The sequence below is a fragment of the Cynocephalus volans genome, chromosome 1 (assembly GCF_027409185.1).
Source record: "Cynocephalus volans isolate mCynVol1 chromosome 1, mCynVol1.pri, whole genome shotgun sequence".
Classification (NCBI taxonomy): Eukaryota; Metazoa; Chordata; class Mammalia; order Dermoptera; family Cynocephalidae; genus Cynocephalus; species Cynocephalus volans.
Window position 1 is genome coordinate 25877895 of NC_084460.1, and position 17486 is coordinate 25895380.

The following is a 17486-nucleotide window of genomic DNA, read 5'->3' on the forward strand; positions in this document are numbered from 1 at the left end:
GCGGGCTGAGGCCATGGGTTCGGATCCTATATAGGGATGGCCAGTGCGCTCGCTGGCTGAGCGTGGTGCAGACAACACTGTGCTGAGGGTTGCGATCCCCTTACCCGTCAGAAAAAAAAAAAATACTCCCACTTATCTTTAAAGTTTGAGCTTATCCTCAGGTAGTTTTAGGATGAGGGGCCTATGGGGACTGAGCCCCAGAGAGCAGATTCTGCCTCTATCTCACAGCCACTCAGGGTGTGTGACCATTGAGCCATGTGGTCCTTATTCAATTATTCATCTTTCTTTTTTCTTAAGAGCATGTTACACATGCATAAGCTGTGATTCCATTGTAGCCAAAATGTCAAAGAGGCCCAAAGTGACAGGGAAGTAAAGGAGTGCCTCTCTGCCTGCAGTGGTCAGGGAGGGCTTCTGGGAGTAGGTGGCATTAAAGGCATAAAGAGTCAACAGGAGTTTAAATGGTGTACAAGGGACAGAGGGGTTCTGGGCAAGAAAAGAAAAGATAAAGCCTTATGGGTGGGAAGAGATTGTCTTTGGGGAACTATCAAGCCCTTCCTTCCAGGTGGTCGAGTGGGCCGGGCAGGAGGTGAGATGGGGAGGCAGGCAGGGCCTTTGAAGGCCTCACTAAGGAACCTGGACTTTGTCCTAAAGGCAGCCATCATCAGTGTGTGGAGCTCCACACTGCAGTCCACGAGGGGGACACTGAGGCCCTGCAAGTACCAATCTCAGCCTGTCCAGCTCCATCCTCCAAGGCTCTTACACGTCAACTGACCGAGCGCTTACTGAATGTCTTCCTGACATGTCTGGCAGATGGAAGAGGTGCAGGCCTCTCTGAAAGCGTCCACTATGGGATGAAGACAGTGTTGCCAGATAAAATACAGGATACCCATGCCCAGTCAAAGTTGAATTTCAGATAAACAACAAATAATTTTCTAGTAGAAGTATGTCCCAATTATTGCATGAGATGTACTAACACTTAAAAGGTATTCATTATTTTTGCAGAATTCAAATTTGAGTGTCCTGTATTTTTATTTGGTAAATCTGTCAAGGCGAGGTGGAGAGGAGCAGGCCACTTTCTAAATAAGATTCAAACCCCTGTGCATCAGTCGGGGTCCCATGAGAGAAGTGGAGCCTTATGAGTGATCTAGAATGAGGGATTCATCACAGGGCCATGACCTCATGCTTTGTGGGAGCACGTGCGGAGCCGGCTGTTGCCTCTGCTCTAGGGTGGACTAGGACCTGGAAGGTCTGTGGATCAGCCGGACAGCAGTCAGAAAGGAGAGCTGCTGTGGACGAGAGGAAGGACAGACCAGAACCTGTGTCTGTCTGTCAGCATTCTGACGTCACTGCCATGCCGTGGTGACCTACAGAAGCACCTGCCACCTTCCCCACGGAGCTGCATGCGCCTGGCCCAGGATCTATAGAAGCTGAAGGAGGAGGGTTGTTGGCCTTTGCAGGAGCTGTGGGTGAGTACTGCCCCCCTGCCAATGACATGAGCAGCAGGGCTGCCACGGCAGATATGAGTGGCCACCTCACCTGGTGCCCTGCACCGAACTTCAGAGTGTGTGATTATGGTGGCATCTTCACTCACACCTTTGAAACTTTGAGCAAAATGTTGCACATGGCCAGTGTCAACTTAGAACCATATAGGGAAAGAAATTCTGGGAAACACAGTTCTGGCTTTGCAAGGTTGACACAGTTCTGGGCCCTGTGGCTGGTGAAAACCATGGTTACAATGCAAGAACCCCGGGAGTCAACCCTGCCCTTGACCAGGTCTGTAACCTTAGGTAAGTTACCAGTAGTAGTCAATTTCTCCATGCCTCGCTTTCCTCATCTGTAAAATGTATACAAAACTCATACCTCTTTTATAGAGTTACTGAGAAGGTGGAATGAGACAATGAGCCCAGCCTGGAAGCTGACACCTCCTAAGCAGTTAATTAATAATGATTACTATTTGTGTCAAAATGTTTGCCATCCATCTATTTTCCTAAGGAAAAAAAAGTCACTTGTCTTAAAAGATAAGATATTAAGAAGCAGTATGTTGCAAAATCCTCTCTCGGTTAAGTAACTCACCAGGAGAGTCTTGGAAAGATAACATAAACCATCTTCAAAAGCATCTCCAAACGCCAGTGTTAAATCCAGATACCGCAGGCACACTAGTTATGAAACTCTGAAATCTTAACTGCCCTTCCCCCTTCCCCAAAATAAATAGAACAAATAAGCCCTAAGTGATGGGAAAATAATAAAATTATGCTTCAGCACTGTTGCAGATGCAGTGGCTGCTGATTAAAAGAAAATACTTTCTTTAAAAAGGCCACTTACAAAAAGGGAACTCTGGCAGCAGAGCGGGCACACAATGCAAACCGGGAGGTCGGCCAGCACGTGGTGGCCACAACCAGGGGACACTGACAAGATGTGGAATGGGGAAGGCCGGGTGCAGCCCCAGAGGGATGGAAGGCAGAGGGCTCAGGGGACAGCAGCTCTCTCCATTCCTGGTACTCAGAGTGTGGTAGGGAAAAGGGTTTTCCAACTGGCCCTTCAGCATCTGGAACCTTGGGCCTGTTTTCCCTGCCATCTCAGTGCAGTGCCTTGTTTTCAGGGCTGAAGAGAATAAAAAGCAAATTCTCTGTCTTGGGAAGAATAGGGGTGAATTGGCCCTCTTCAGGGTGCTGGAGGCCTCTTTCTCACTCCCGCTGGAAAAGGAGGCTCCTGGGCAGTCTTTTTAGCCACTTAGCCTGGTTCTGAGGTTTTCTTCTTAACAATTTGTAATTCCAGGTTGTAAGAAGAAATACAAATGCATTAGAGACTCCGGGTTTGAGCCAGAGGTGGAGTGGGTGGCAAAGTGTTCCCAGGAGCACAGCAGGCGGGGAAAGTTCAGGAGTGGAAGCTGGAATTCCTGCCTGTTGTATGGGAGCAGAATGGGGACTACATGGCAATCTAGATATGAAAAAAATCTCACTTCTGGGAATTTCTGTGCAATGATGTTTATGACAAATTGTTTGCAAGTAGGGAAAACACAGAAACAGCCCTCATCTCCATCAATAGGGAATTCGTTAATTAAATTGTTATGGTGACATCCGTCAGTGGTATCTTGGTCTTTTCCTTCAACTCCATCTTCCCCTGTTGGCTGGTCTTGTGGGCTCCCAGCCGGAGGCTACTCTTTAGACCTGGCTGCTATCTCCTCTCGCCCGTGCCTCTGGGAATCCTGCAGCCTGGTGGTCTTTCTCATTGCTCCATTTGTGCCTTTCCAATCTGGGGCCCCCTGCTCCAGCAGCTTTGCCCTTCTCTCAGGATAAAACCCAAGCTCTCACCATGGCCCACAGGCCAGCCTCTGCAATGTGATTTCAAAAATGCTCATCGTCCCCCTGCAGTCAAGTCACACTTGGGATTGGTCCAGCCTCCCAGCGTTCACCCCTGCTGTTTCCTCTGCCTGGACTATTCTACCCCAGGATCTCTTCATCACTCTGCCCACCTTATTTTCTTCACAGCACTCAGCATAAGTTGAAATAATCTCTATTATTTATTAGCGCAAACATTTTTGGGCGGGGGCTGGGGGGCGGGTAGGGAAGGCTGGCGGATACAAGGGTCTGAACGCTTGACCTTGGTGTTATCAACATCACGCTCTAATCAACTGAGCTAATTGGCCAGCCCACGATTATCTCTTGGTGTACTTGTTAATGATTTCTTCACTGGAACTGAGTGCAGGGATTTAGTGCATGGTACATCCTTGCCTGGTGTGCAGGAGCTGCCCACCCTACACATATTTGGTGAGTGAATAAATGAATGAATGAACATAAGAATGTTATGGAGTTGTTTAAAAGAATGAGGTAGACTGCTATGTTTGACTTGTAAAGGTGTGCCAAATATATAGTTAGAAATGAGTTTATTTATGAAAAAACATAAATAAAGTCTATGCGATTAGAAAAGCTACCAGTTTTTGAGGCTCACTCTCATTTGGGCGCTGTTCTAGCCACTTTTACATGTATTGTCTTGCTTCATTGGATCTTTGCAGCAACCCTCTGGGGTATGTAGTTTTAGGCAGCATTCCACAGAGGAGGAAACTGACCCAGAGAGGTTAAAAAACTTGCCCAAGGTCACAGAGCTCGGAAATGGGGAAGCAGGAAATGAATACAGAGGATCTTACTTCCAAAAACATATTCACTAAATGGTGTAAAGTAGTTATCTCAGGGGGTGGGGAGGGGCTGAGGTGAGATTCAGGAGGCTGTGGGGTGTCAGGGGGTCCAGAAGCCAATTCTGTTCCTACAGTGCTGTGTCATCCTGGGCAAGTCACCTCCCTTCTCTGTGCTCTCCTGGGAACCAGAGGTGGTGGTCCAGAGCTACTGAGAGGAATAAATTAGATAATGTACCCACTGTGCCCAGCTCCAGACCTCAACACATCATAGCTACCCACAAAGGACGCGAACGTTTGGGGGAGCAGGCTGCTCTTCATCGCCTGAAAACCCTGCCCCAGTTTGTTGAGCTGGGGCCACATGGGGGCTCCACAGGGCCTGGTGGCTTGGCTCAAGGCATGGGTCGTCCCTTGGGGCCCCAGTGCTTCCGGCTGTCTCCTGCTGCTGCTCCCTCCGCGCTGGAATGCATCTCTCTGGGTGGGCGCCAGGGCAGGGAAGGCGCAGGGTCAGTTTTGAAATAGCTGTGTTCCAGGCACAAGGTGCTAGGAACAGGGCAGATGACTTCAAAGGGCCTTTGCCGCATCTCCTGAAAGCTGACACTTACAACTTGCCTAGCATCAGCAGAACACACAGCTTGAAACGGAAATCAGTTAGGAGCAGGTGGCTCAGGAATGCTGTGCATGTCCTGCAGCAGCTCTTTCTGCACAAAAAGGCCAGGAGGGTGTGGTCTGCAGGAGGGTGTGGTCTCCAGGAGGGTGTGGTCTCCTAGTGTTTGGATGGCACGTTTGGGTTCTCTGTAACCTCCCCTTGTGGGCACTTACCATTGAGTGCATTTCACATTTATTTTTCTGATTATTTGGTGATCCCTTTCTCCCTGATAAGGGCATGGGATTTGTCCGTTGCTCCCCAGGTGTCTGCAGTTTGACCTACAGTAGACACTGAGTAAATATTTTTCTGATGAATGGATGAATGGATGAATTTTTCCCTTCTGCCAATTTCATCATGTTGAGAAGGCCCTGGGATTTAATCCTGACGCTAGGACTAATCAGCTGGGCAATGTTGAACTTTGCTTTTAAGGCTATAGGCTTGGGACTCATCCTGTCTGCATTTGAACTCAGGCTCTTCTTCTTACTGGCAATGTGACCTTGGGAAATTTCTTAACCTGTTGGTGCCTCAGTTTCCTTATCTGGGAAATGGGGCACTCATAGTATCTACATCACGATTAATGAGAAGGATAAATGGCTTAACACATGGAAAGGGCTTACAATTAAGGACAGCACACAGTAAGAGCTGGATAAATATTAATTCATTTTATTTTATTATTATTTATCTTTAAATCAATTTAATTAAGGTAAAACTTACAAACAATAAAATGGACTCATTTTAAGTACAGATGGTCCCTGACTTACGATGATTTGATTTAGGATTTTTTTGACTTTATGACAATGCTAAAGTGATATGCATTTAGCAGAAACCATCCTTGGAGTAGCCATACAACCATTCTGTTTCTCACTTTCAGTACAGTATTCAATAAATTACATGAGATATTCAACACTTTATTATAAAATAGGATTTGCGTTAGAAGATTTTGCCCAAGTGTAGGCTAATGTAAGTGTTCTGAACACGTTTAGGGTATGCTAGGCTAAGCTATGGTGTTGGGTAGTTAGGTGTATTAAACGCATTTTTACTTAGAATATTTTGAACTTACCGTGAGTTTATCAGGATGTAACCCCGTAATAAACCAAGGAGATCTGTATCCAGTTTGATGAGTTCTGACAGATAAATACACCCATGTAAGCACCATCTCAATCAAGACAAAGAACATTTCCATCTCCGCAGAAGTTCCCTCTGTCCCTTCCAGTCAATTCCCTCCCCCTCCCCCGACAGCTGATAGATGAGTTTTGCCGGTTCTAGGACTTTCCATAAATGGAATCATACAGTACATATGCTTCAGCTCTGGCTCTTTTTGCTCAGCATGATTTTTTTCTGAGATTCATTCATGTTGTCACGTGTATCAATAGTTTGTTCCTTTTTATTGCTGTAACTCATGTTACTACTGATGATTCTCTTAGTTTCCTCATCTGTAAAACGAGGTTAATAATTTCCACCCCATAGAATGTGATGAAGAAGAAAGGGGAACACTGTGGCTGCTGCTGCTGCTGCCAGCATTTACTCCACACTCGAGAAATGCTCTCTCCCACCACCTCTCCCTTCTTCCCCCTAGAGGGGCCCCTTCCAACACTATAGGGAGCCTGGAGCCCAAAGGGTCAAGGGCTTTGTGGAACTGATGGGGAAGAAATCTTCCAGATAGATGCTCAGCCTCCAGATGATGGCTGTGTTTAAAAAGCACATTGTTATTTTTAAATTCTTTGCCTTGTGTCCTTTCCCCTACTTCCCTGTTTTGAAGATAATTAAAATGCAAGCTGGCACTCCCTTTGAGGAGACAGCTGACGATTTAATTGCCCTGAGAAAAAATTTCCAGCAAAAGGTCCTGCGGTAATGGCAGCTCTCGGCCTGGCTGTGCAAGTGCCTTTGCATTCCGCACATAATATTCGCGATAATGCGTTAATCTGCATGTGCCCAGGGTCCATTTACTGGCACTGAGGGAGCTGTGGCAGGATGGAGCTGACAGCCTCAGTCAGGCCACAGCCTTCTTGCCATTAAACTCTCACCCGCCTCATTCTGGAGACAGGTCGGTGGCCCAGATCCACGCAGCTGACTGCCGCACCAGCTGACCCTGCTCAGAGTGGGCCTGCGGCGACAGGAGGCCCAGGCAGGTGGGAATGTCACCTTCTACCAAGAGGGCTTGGCCTGTTGTCCTTGAAGTGGGGCCAGTAGGTTGCGTCTGCCGAGAGGCCGAGCCTTGCCAGCTCTCGAAGCGGGCCCATTCACCATCCGCGGAAGGGCTGTGCAATTTTAGGGTGGAGAAAGATCTTTGCAATCTTTCATCCTGTGTTCTAAGTATAGCTCCAATTTCCCTAGAAGAGGCACCAAAGGCTCAGATGAGGGCCACTGGCTCCTTGCCTGTTGGCGAGCACGCATCATTTTAAAAAAAAGTGATTGCTCTGAACCCAGGGTCATGATGAAAGGCAGACTAACTCGGTGGAAAAAGTCAGATGGACTGAGGTTTGAATCTAGTTCCAAACCTGCTATCTGGGGGCTTTCAGTTCTCCTGAGAAGCCATGTATCTAGCATATTACGCTATTCTTTCTTCCTCTTTGTTCTCTTTCCACCCTTCCTCCCTTCCTGTCCATCTGTCCATCCATCCATCCATCCATCCATCCATCCTCCTATGCATCTATCTGTCCATCCATCCATTGTCCCATGCATCTATCCATTTATCCATTCATCCTCCCTCCTTCCCATGCATCTCATCCTTCATCGTCCTATTTCTCCATCCATCCAACAAATATTTATTGAATGCCTCCTATGCGTTGAGCACAGGAGTTACATTGCCTTAACACCCTTCCGGTGCTAAGGCAGTGGAGGAGAGGGATGTTAATCAAGAAATCACAAGGTCAATGTGTAATTACAAACTGCTACAAAGGAGAAGTGCTGGACTTGGTTACCATGGTAGTGTTTAACAAAATAACTTGGCTCAGTCTCTGGATTGAGTCTCCGGAGGATAAGTGGGAAAGTCCTAGCAAGTGTTCCAGGCAGAGGGAGTAGCATATGCAAAGATCCTGTGGTTCATTTTAGAAACTGTCAGGAGGCTGCCAGTGCAGGGGAGTGATAAAGAGAGGTGGCAGGGGCCAGCTCCCACAGGGAAGGCTGGCTTCTGCCTGGCACTGGCTCCTCCACACCCTCTTCATCTGGCTCACTCTTACTCACATTTTGGATCTCAGCTCAAGGGTTTCCTCTTCAGCAAGGCTTTTTTGCTCCAAGCAGGCTAAACAAGGCCTATGTACTTTTCCCTAATAAGAAAAAGTATCCCAAATTTGGAAATAAGACAAAAGAGGGTGGTGTTTCCTTTCTGCCATACTGGGCATTGTTTAAAAGACCTACTAAATGATTAGTTAAATCCGCAGAGGAAAATACCTGCGTTTGTCTTTGCTATTTGATTAGGGCCCAGGTTTTATAAAGCTACATGTTAATTTGTAGATTTTTGTCTAGTAGAGGTGCAAATAACTTGTCTGGTAGAAAAGATAACTCTAAAGATAATTCTGTGATTTTATTGCCCTTTAGAACATTAACCAGTTTTCTATCTGATGTAAAAACTCTGTTCTCACACTCCTTTTTTGGAAGCCTGTACATGCCCATTCACTCCTGGAGCTGGCTTTCGCCTCCCACTGGTTCACTCATGAATGTGCTCACCATGTATTTGTGTGTATCGTGTTTGACGCCCCTCATCCTAGCAGCTCTCAGCCATGCATCAGGATTGCTGTGGCTCTGGCTCCCTCATGCCCCATGAGCTCACACGGGTGTGGTCCAACTTTTGTCAACATTGTATCCTCGGAATGTTGCACGGGCTGGTTCCCGGGAGGAGCTTGAGAAATGATTGGCTGAATGAGTGATCTTGAGCTTACCTCTCCACCTCTCTGAGCCTCAATTTTCTTATCTGTGAAATGGACATCATAGCACCCATCTGCACAGGATGTAAAGGTTCCATGAAATAAAGAATTCAAGTGCCTGGGTTCCCATCTGACACATGATGGGCTTTAGTGTCCCTTATGTCGGGCTGGATCCCAAAGATAGGACATGAAATTCTGCTGGTGGGGAGCTCATGGTCTGGTTGGGGGTCATGGGGAGAGTGACTCACTCTGGGGCCAGGGCAGTCACAGGAAGCTTCACCTGGTTATCTGGTGGGACAGGAAGACCAGCCTGGCCAGAGAGTCCAGTTCAGCTGGGGAGGAGCAGGAAATATCCTTATACAGCTCAAGCAGGGGTGTAAGGAAGAGGACGCTGAAAACCAGGCTGGGGTGTTGGACTCCCTGAAGTTGGTACGAGGGAGCTATCTCAGGCTAATGAAGGAGGGAGGGACTAGATAAAATTATTTTGGCCAAGAGAGGAGAGTTACCATTGTAGAGCTCTGATAATCCCTCCTCGGTGTGTGAGCGTGTGTGTGTGTGTGTGTGTGTGTGTGTGTGTGATTTTGAATGTGTGTGAGGGTGCAGGTGGAATGTGTGTGGGGTGAGAGTGTGTAGGTGCGAATGTATGTGAATGTGTGTGGGTGTGAATGTGTGTGACCGTGTATGTGAATCTGTGTTTGTGAATGTGTGCATGAGTGTGTGTGTGTGTATTGACTGGTGCAAAGGGTCTTAAACTAGTCTCTCATTTAACCCTCACTAGAACCCCGGGAGATGAAGATCGCTACTGTTCCCAGTTCACAGGTGAGAAAATGGAGGCTCAGAGGTGAAGTCGTTTGCCAGGCTGCCAGGCAAGGGCTCTGGTGCAGCTGCTTCTGCCGCTCACAGGTGGGAGGCGGGTGGGGGGCGTAGGGTGAGTGGGAGGGAGGGGAGAGTGATCGGGGGAGCCTCAGAGGCTGAAGTGATGACAGACAAACGTTTATTCTTGGTGCCCAGTGTGGCACTTTTTCTTTCACTGTTTCATGTGCTGCTTTAGGCACCAGGATGCTATCTTTCAAGTTAACTCAACAGTACTCCAGGGCTGCTTGCCTGGGCCAGGCCCTGGGTTTGGGAACCAGAGATAAGGTGATGACACTCTTTTTAAGAAACTGTCAGATTGGGATAGGCATCAAAGGTTGGGTGTTGGGGGGGCACCAGTCTTTTTAAATATTTGAAGCATAACATGTAGGGAGATGCACACACGTTAAGTGTGCAGCTGGAGGAGTTTTGTGTATGAAACCCCCATAACCACCACTCAGTAGGAGACAAAGAACATCGCCCCCTCAGACCCCTCCTGGTTCTCCCTCCCAGGGTAGCCACTCTTCTGACCTGTGTCACCAAGATATTGCCTGTTTTTGAACATTGGGGGCATATGTCTTTTAAAAAAGCATTTTCAATGTCATAATCCTGTGTTTAGAAAACAGACCAAGACCCTGGTCCAGCACAGTGCTATGGTGAAGTGGAGGACCCCAGCAGTGGCAGGCAGAGCCCTGAGGAGGCTCGAGGGTGCTTTGTCTGGCTGGTGACCAGGCAAGTGACTGGTACCACCCTGAGGCTCTGACGTTTTGGTGGTGAGACCATGTGGTGTTCCCTGTCAACCAATAGAGTCTGGTGCACCCTGAACACTTAACTGTCTGTAGCCCCCACTGTCTCCAGCAACCCATGGTGCCCCCATCATGCCCACCCAGTGCCCAACTGGGCCACATCACAGCAGCATCACTTCCAGGTTGGTGGCTTTGGAGCAAGATGCTTAATCTCTCTGTTTCAACTTCTTTATTGAATGGGGGATAATTGTAGTACCTACCTTATAGGTGTGTTAAGAGGATGGAATGAATTGATATAAGGTTAATATTTGTACAGTTTAGGAGTATGTCTGATATGTAGGATGTGCTTATGTAAAAATTAAAATAAACAAACTTTGATCAAATATTGGCTGTTGGGAATGTGATAGAAGACACAAGAGTTCCTGATTATCCTGTAAAGTGGGCGAGGGCCTCTGCGCTGCTCCTCATGGAGGGAGGGAGTCTTATTGCACAGTGAGGAACCCCAAGGAGGTGCCCATTAAATGCCAAATGCTTGACTGATTTCTTAGTGGGCAGGAAAGGGCCACTTGGCTCCCATCAACTTTGGTTCTGCCTGCCAACCTCCAGCCCTGGAGATTTGGGCTGTGAAGAAGCAAGGCCCAGGTGCTGCAAAAAACAGATCTCCCAAGTGTCCTTGCCTGGACTCGCAGTCCATCACCCCCACCTTCCCAGAGAACAGAGGCATTTCCCTGCCCATCAGTCCTGGATTCTTGCCCAGCCCTGTGAGCAGTGCACACATTTCACAGATTGGGTCCCAAGGGAGACGGAGAGCTGAACTTGGGCAGAGGCCAGGAACCTGCTGACTTCTTAGTCACAGCCAAGGGGCTGGCCCATGAGGCAGGTGAACTCTAAGCCCCACAGGAGGCTCCTTGGCTCAGGTGGTCCCTTATCATATGAACCAGGCCCAGGGTGTGGGGATGAGCCCCGGTGGCTTGTGGACCCAAGTTTAAGTCTGAACTTGATTCACTGCAAGATCAACCACTGGTACTTCCAGAGCCTCAATGTTCCCTTCTGCAAAATGGGCACAACCACAGCTATCTGATAGTTTTGAGAATTAAATGAGGCAGTAAGTACAGTGTGGTGGAGAAGAGTCAAACTGCCTGGGTTCACATCCTGGCTCTGCCTTGGGACACTGTGGAAATGATTTGACTTCTCTGTGCCTTAGTTTCCTCACCTGTAAAACACGGAGAATAAGAGTTCCTACCTTTCATGGTGGCTGGGAGGACTAAATGAGCTAGTAATTGTAAAACACTTGGCATATTACTTGCCATAGCTCTTATTAGCTATTATTGCCATTAATTTTGCAGTCAGTGCTCAATACATGATATATTGATTATTAACTCAGTGGTTAGGCAGCAGGCATTGAAGTTACACAGCTGGAGTTTGAGTATCTGCAATATCATTCATTAGCCGTGTGACCCTAATAAGTTACACCACCTCTCTGTGCCTTGTCTATAAAATGGGATCAATAACATTACTGACTTCACCAAGTTAAAAGGTTTAAAGGAGTCTATAATCGTAACGTGCTGACACATATAAGGACCAAATATTATTAACATCATATTAATACATTAACATTATTAATATTAATATTCCAATGGAGGAGGGTAAGGACACTAATTTTTATTGAGCACCTTCTGTATATACCAGCACTTGTCATAAAGCATCTAGCAAGGATATTACAGGACAAGCATTTGGTAGAGGAGGAAAATGTGGCTCAGAGAGGGTGGGCCAAGTGCCTAAAACCCTACCAGTGGTGAAGCGCCACGAGCTGCGTGTGGTTTGGGGCAGGAAGGACAGCCCCGATACTTAGTGAGGCCCGCCATGAGCCAAGCATGGAGCTCAGTGCCCCGCTACCTCCTTTCATCCCCACAGTAACCCTAGTGGGGGCCACTGTTGTCCCCCTGGAGCAGATGAGGGGCCCAAGTATCAGAGGGGAGTTTCCAAATTCCCACAGGTAAGTGGTAGAGCCAGGATTCAAACTTGGTTGTCTGTCTGGATTTTTGTCAGAACCTTAAACTGACTCCTGAGCCAGGGGAAACAAAGCTTTATGTCTATCAAACCTAACAGAGAGGACCAAAGGCTGTAGGTTGTTTCCAACCCCTAGGTCCACACTGGATTCTCTTCCAGGCTCCTGGGGGCAGGCAGACAGTAGCTTCTAAGGGGGCTCCAGGGACACACTCCGAAGACAAGGACAGTCAACACCCAAAGGAGTCATTGTTACCGAGAAATCTTTATTACAAAAATATTTTGCAAGCCAAAAAGTTTAAGTTGCAACTATATACAAAATGGGGCCTGTTTTCTTCCCAGCAGTCTTAAAATAAACTCCTGAAACCACGCTCCTTCTGCAACGTTGCTTCAACCTCTTCCTCTCCCTGGGGTTCTGTACACAAGGTACAGGGGCTCTCCAGGCTGAAGCAAAAGCTATCTGTCTTTCTTGGCCTCGCTATCTTATTTCTGTCTCTAAAACTTAAAATCAAATTAAAATGGCACCGAGAAAACATTCTTTTAAAACACTGTGTGTGTGTGTGTGTGTGTGTGTGTGTGTGTGTGCACGTGCGCGCATGTGCTGTCTCTGAGCAGAGGAGATGAAGGTTTACAGGCCAACCCTTTGGAATGTGGGTAGAACCCGAGCCAGGTGGCTGGGCTGCTGTGGCTCCCAGATGCCTCAGAGGAGCTCTGGTTCATCAGGCCAAAGCTGCCCACATGGCCTGTTGGCTCAGCTCATTCTTGGATGCCATCATGTAAAACATCAAGTCACCATCCCCCAAGAGCTGAGTCTGTGCTGAGCTGCCGAAATTCCACCTACAGGACCTGCAGGAATGTGCAGGGTGACTCAGCTTCTCGCTCTGACAGCCTAAGTCAGGAATCCTGTGGGCATCCCTGGCCAGGGGGTCTGGAACATTAGCATCTCAACTCTTAAGAGTTACAGGGAAGGACCAAGCACGCAGGGCTTGCAGCATCTGCCTGCCCTGGGCCCAGCCAGGCCCTCACACCCTACTGGAAATGGGTGTGGGGGCAGTCAGAGGGAAACTGGGTCACAGCCTCTGCACAACCCCCGGAGACAGAGGGACCAAGGGTGGATCAGCCCTGGCTTCACAACAGTGCCGTCCTCCTGGCTGTCTTAGATTCATTCCAGTTTATCCTGATAGGGTTTTAGAGCAGAAACAGAAGATTCCTCCTTCAGGGACCAGCTCAGAGAGCTGGAATGGGGGTGGCTGCTAAAGGGGTGAGGTGAATGGCCAGGCTCAGTGTCCCTATCTTCTGCATGTCCCTAAAGTGCTTATGAAATGGTGGGGAAGGGTGTCAATGTCCCTCTTCCCTCTTTACAGACGAGCACACTTGAGGCATTAGGTCTCGACCACACCGCACCGTCAGAGACAGTCTGTAAAAGCACTGGGCAGGTTCAGACTTACCATGGTGGCATCGAGAGAGGCAGCAGTGCCAGCCCCATGGCTCGGCTGAGAACATGGCCCAGTTTGTCCGGACAGAAGACCAAGTGTCTCCACAGAGCAGCCAAACGGATCCTTCCTCCCCATGCTCAGGGCTCCGGGACTGGGAGGCATTCTGTTTCTGCTGTAAGAAAATCTCTCCAGGACAGCAAACTGTTAAACCTTAGACTTCACAAGACCCAACCATGTACTTCAACACGTGACAAAGAGCCAAGATAATGCTGCTGCTGTCTTAAGAAAAAAACAAAACAAAACACCACAGATCAAGTTTTCGAACACCTCAGTTTCAAGATTGCACGTTTCACATTTCTCAATAATTTACAGGCGTCCACAGCAAGATGGTGCTGAGTTAGTGCTAGCTGGAGAAAGCAAGCGCGGGTCTAGAAAGGAGAGGCGGGTCCCCTGGGAGCATCACAGTAGGGACGACGGGCCCCCAAGGAGTCGCAGAGGGGCCCAAGGAAGAGGAGGGTTTTGTCTTGAGGTCCTTCAGGGGGTGTTCCTTGGAGGGTCCCCTTCTCTACCAGGGTTTGTCAGCCCAGGGTGGGGAGACCAGGACTGTTGGCAGCAACCTCACCAAGTCTTGGAATGTGGGTCCCAGAGTTTTTTTTCTAGCTTCTCCATGGATGAGCCAGTCTAACCTATAGTGAATATTTTCCCAGTTGGGTGGCGGCAGTGGGGGTGGTGGGAGGAGGTGGGATTTTCTCCTCCTCCCCTTGGAAGATCAGGCTTTGGAGCATCAAGGAGGCGGTTGAGGGTCTCCAAGACCGTGACAAGACCCACCATTGCTGGACAGAGGAACGAGAGTACCTGGACTCCACCAGTTCCTAGGTGGGTTCCACGGCTGGCCTGGCAAAATCAGCCTCAAGATATGTGGCAACGAGGAGGGCTCTGGCCACCCTAGAAGCGCTGGAGAGCCAAGGTAGGTGGGGAGATGAGAGACACCCTCTCCCCTGGGTCCCAGGGCCTGTGCCATCCTGGCCCTCTGGAACTGAGCTGGCTGTCCTTATCACGGCTGCTCCATGTGGGACAAGAAACCTTGTGGGGACAGGCCCAGAGCCGACCATGGTCCCATTCACTTCCTCTGGACCTGGACGCTGGCATACTCGGAGAAGGACGGATCGGGCTTAGGGGCCGGCTGCTTCGGGGTCCGGTTGAGGTGCACCATGTCCAGGTCGGCATAGGTGAGGGTGTCCTCCGTCACGGGTGGCGGGCCGCTCCGGATGCTGGCGTACTCTGTGTGGTTGTTGGGCTCGGCAGCCCGGGGGGCAGGCTTCTTCCCCTTGGGCAGGTTCAGGTCTGCATATGTGATGTCATTTGTGTCCTGGACCTAAAAGAGACAGAGAGAAGGTCATTTTGGAGCACCCAGCCCTCTTATCCTCCAATCGGGTACCATGTCTGGAGGCTTCTGTCTCCTCTTGGCACCCACTGGCTCAGCCCTAATTTGGGCTCCCCTCTTATCTTGCCAAGGTCGCTTGCTTTCCAATCCACCTGCCTCCTTACACGGGCCTGAAGGGTCCTCACAGCCCTGCTCAATGGCACCTCCTTCTAGCCTGAACTGCAGCCCTCGCCTCCCTTTCCCATGTTCATCCCTCTGCCTAGAGTGTCTGTCCCCTTCCTTCTCATTGTTACGAGTCCCAGTCCACCCTGCTAAGTTTCAGCTCCAGCGCTGCTCCATCCTGAGACCCTTCCCTGCCCTCCACTCCCCTGGCGGGATCCAGCGCTCCAGGACTCTCTCACCCTGTGTTCCCCATCACAGCACCCACCACCCAGGGCTGTGCCAGTTTTGGGGCCTGAGGACATACTGGTCTCCTAGTGGGTGGGGACATTCATGCATTTACACAGATATTCACTGGGCATTTGTTATGATGCAGAAAGGCTGGTGCAGAAGAAGCCTGATCCATGGTGAATGAATAATGAATGAATGGATGCCACAGTTTCAGCCTCACTCAGGGTGATGCTGAGGACTGGGAGACTGAGATTTGGGGCTGAGTGAGAATGAGATCACCAGTTAGGGGGGTGGGAAATTTCTGGAGTCAGAAAACCTGGCTGTGAATCCTGATGCTGCTTTCTCTCGCTAAGGGACTTTGGGCAATTCACTCTCTCTCTCTGGGCCTCAGTCTCCCAATCTGTAAAGTGGGAGTAATAACAGTATCTATCACAAGAGTTGCTGTGAGGATGGAATGAGGTTATCCAGGTAAAACACTCAGGACAGAGCCTGGCACGTACTGGGCACTTACTTTCAGTAAGTGTTAGCAATCTTCAACCACTTAGCAAACTTGAATACTTTCCATGTGTTAATCTTATCACCCAGAACTGCCTTCAAGGTGCTGGTCATGAAGGATAAACTCTGCTCCCTCTACACTTGGCTCCCAAGCTGCAGCAGTGGAGTGGAGCTGCCAACCACCACAGCACCTCGCTAGTGCACAAGGGTAACTGCTGATCTCAGTTCCCAGAGCTTATAAGCACCAGGCAATCATACAGATCACCTCATTTAGGGCTTACGACAACCCTGCTCAAAGGAATTATATATCCCACTTTACAGGTGAAGAAACTGAGACTCTAAAGCTGTGGTCTCAGCACACAGCTCTCTGTCCTGACCCTGGCAGGCTCTTCCTCGCTTCTGTCTGGGAAACCCAGTCGGCAGCATTAGATCCACTCCCTCGCAAGGGCTAGCGCCTGGCTTTGGGAATCTAGGCACAGGCTGCCAGCTCCACAGAGCTGGGTTGTGAGCGTCCTGTTCACTGTCCAGGGCCTGGCACACAATGGGGGCTCAGGAAGTCCCTGCTGAACATGAGTTCGTACAGGTTTCAGTACCAGTTCTCACCATCATCCTTTCCCTAGAAGTTTCCAGAAGGAAGTCCAGAGGTAAAATGACTGCGGGGAAGGCCTCCCTCTTCCATGACTAGAAGTTGCTTTATTTTTCCTAGCTATGACCTGGCTTGTGCTCAGCGCTGCTGGGGGTCACAGTGGGTCAGGAGGACAGGCCGACGTGTTTCAGCCCAGAAATACTGTGCCTTTCATCAGCCCTGACTCCTGCAACAGATTACATCTGAAACGATGACAACCGCCTGGGAAATGTAGAGGACAGCTGGCGTGCTCTCATCTGGGTTCAGAGCAGGGCCTGTCTCCTTACAAGATGCTGAGGAGCCCTCTGCCTCCAAGGTCAGACAGTGTCAGCTAGTGATAAGCAGGGTGAGATTTCTCGGACACAGGCCAACCACGTTGCCTGCAAAATCTCTTTAGTAATGTTGAAGAGAAATCGCCAGCTCCAGGGAGTGTGCCCTTGTGTAAGGGAATTAATGGCACAGGAACTTTCTACCACCAAAGGCAAGAGAGGCCCCGGCAGGCTGAGCTGTGACTCCATGCAGGCGCCAGCTACAAGGTGGCTGTGAGCTGGGGATGGTGCTCCTGGTGGAGGGACTGGCCGGGGCAAATGCATGGAGGCAGGAAGGCACGACCCACCTAAGGGAGGCTGCAGCCTGACTCCAGGGCACCATGAACATAGGATACTTTGTGAATGGTGCCCCCCCAGAGTTGTGCTATGGGAGCACAGAGTCCAGGAGGCTGCAACAGACTCTTCTGGCTGGAGCAGACAGTGGGAATAGGCAGAGGACATGGGGGAAATAAGACACGTAAGACTCCTCTGCTCTCCCCCCTCCCCTCAGGACGAGTCTTAATTTAGAACCAGATCTGCAACATTTGTTGATGCAAGGAAATCACACCATCCAGTTTCTCAGGAAGGGCGTCTCACCAAGG

At 49.3% G+C, this 17486-nt stretch overlaps 1 protein-coding gene across 3 annotated transcripts in view; it reads right to left on the reverse strand.

Moving 5' to 3' along the window:
- Positions 1 to 13993: 13993 nt before the first annotated feature.
- LOC134381315 (tyrosine-protein phosphatase non-receptor type substrate 1-like) overlaps positions 13994 to 17486 on the reverse strand; it is a 41130-nt gene continuing 37637 nt past the window's right edge. For all 3 annotated transcript variants that reach the window (XM_063101447.1, XM_063101449.1, XM_063101446.1), the window contains exon 9: positions 13994 to 15057. In XM_063101447.1, coding sequence (XP_062957517.1) covers positions 14803 to 15057 — 255 coding nt within the window. In that variant the 3' untranslated portion in view covers positions 13994 to 14802. The remainder of the gene's footprint in view (positions 15058 to 17486) is intronic.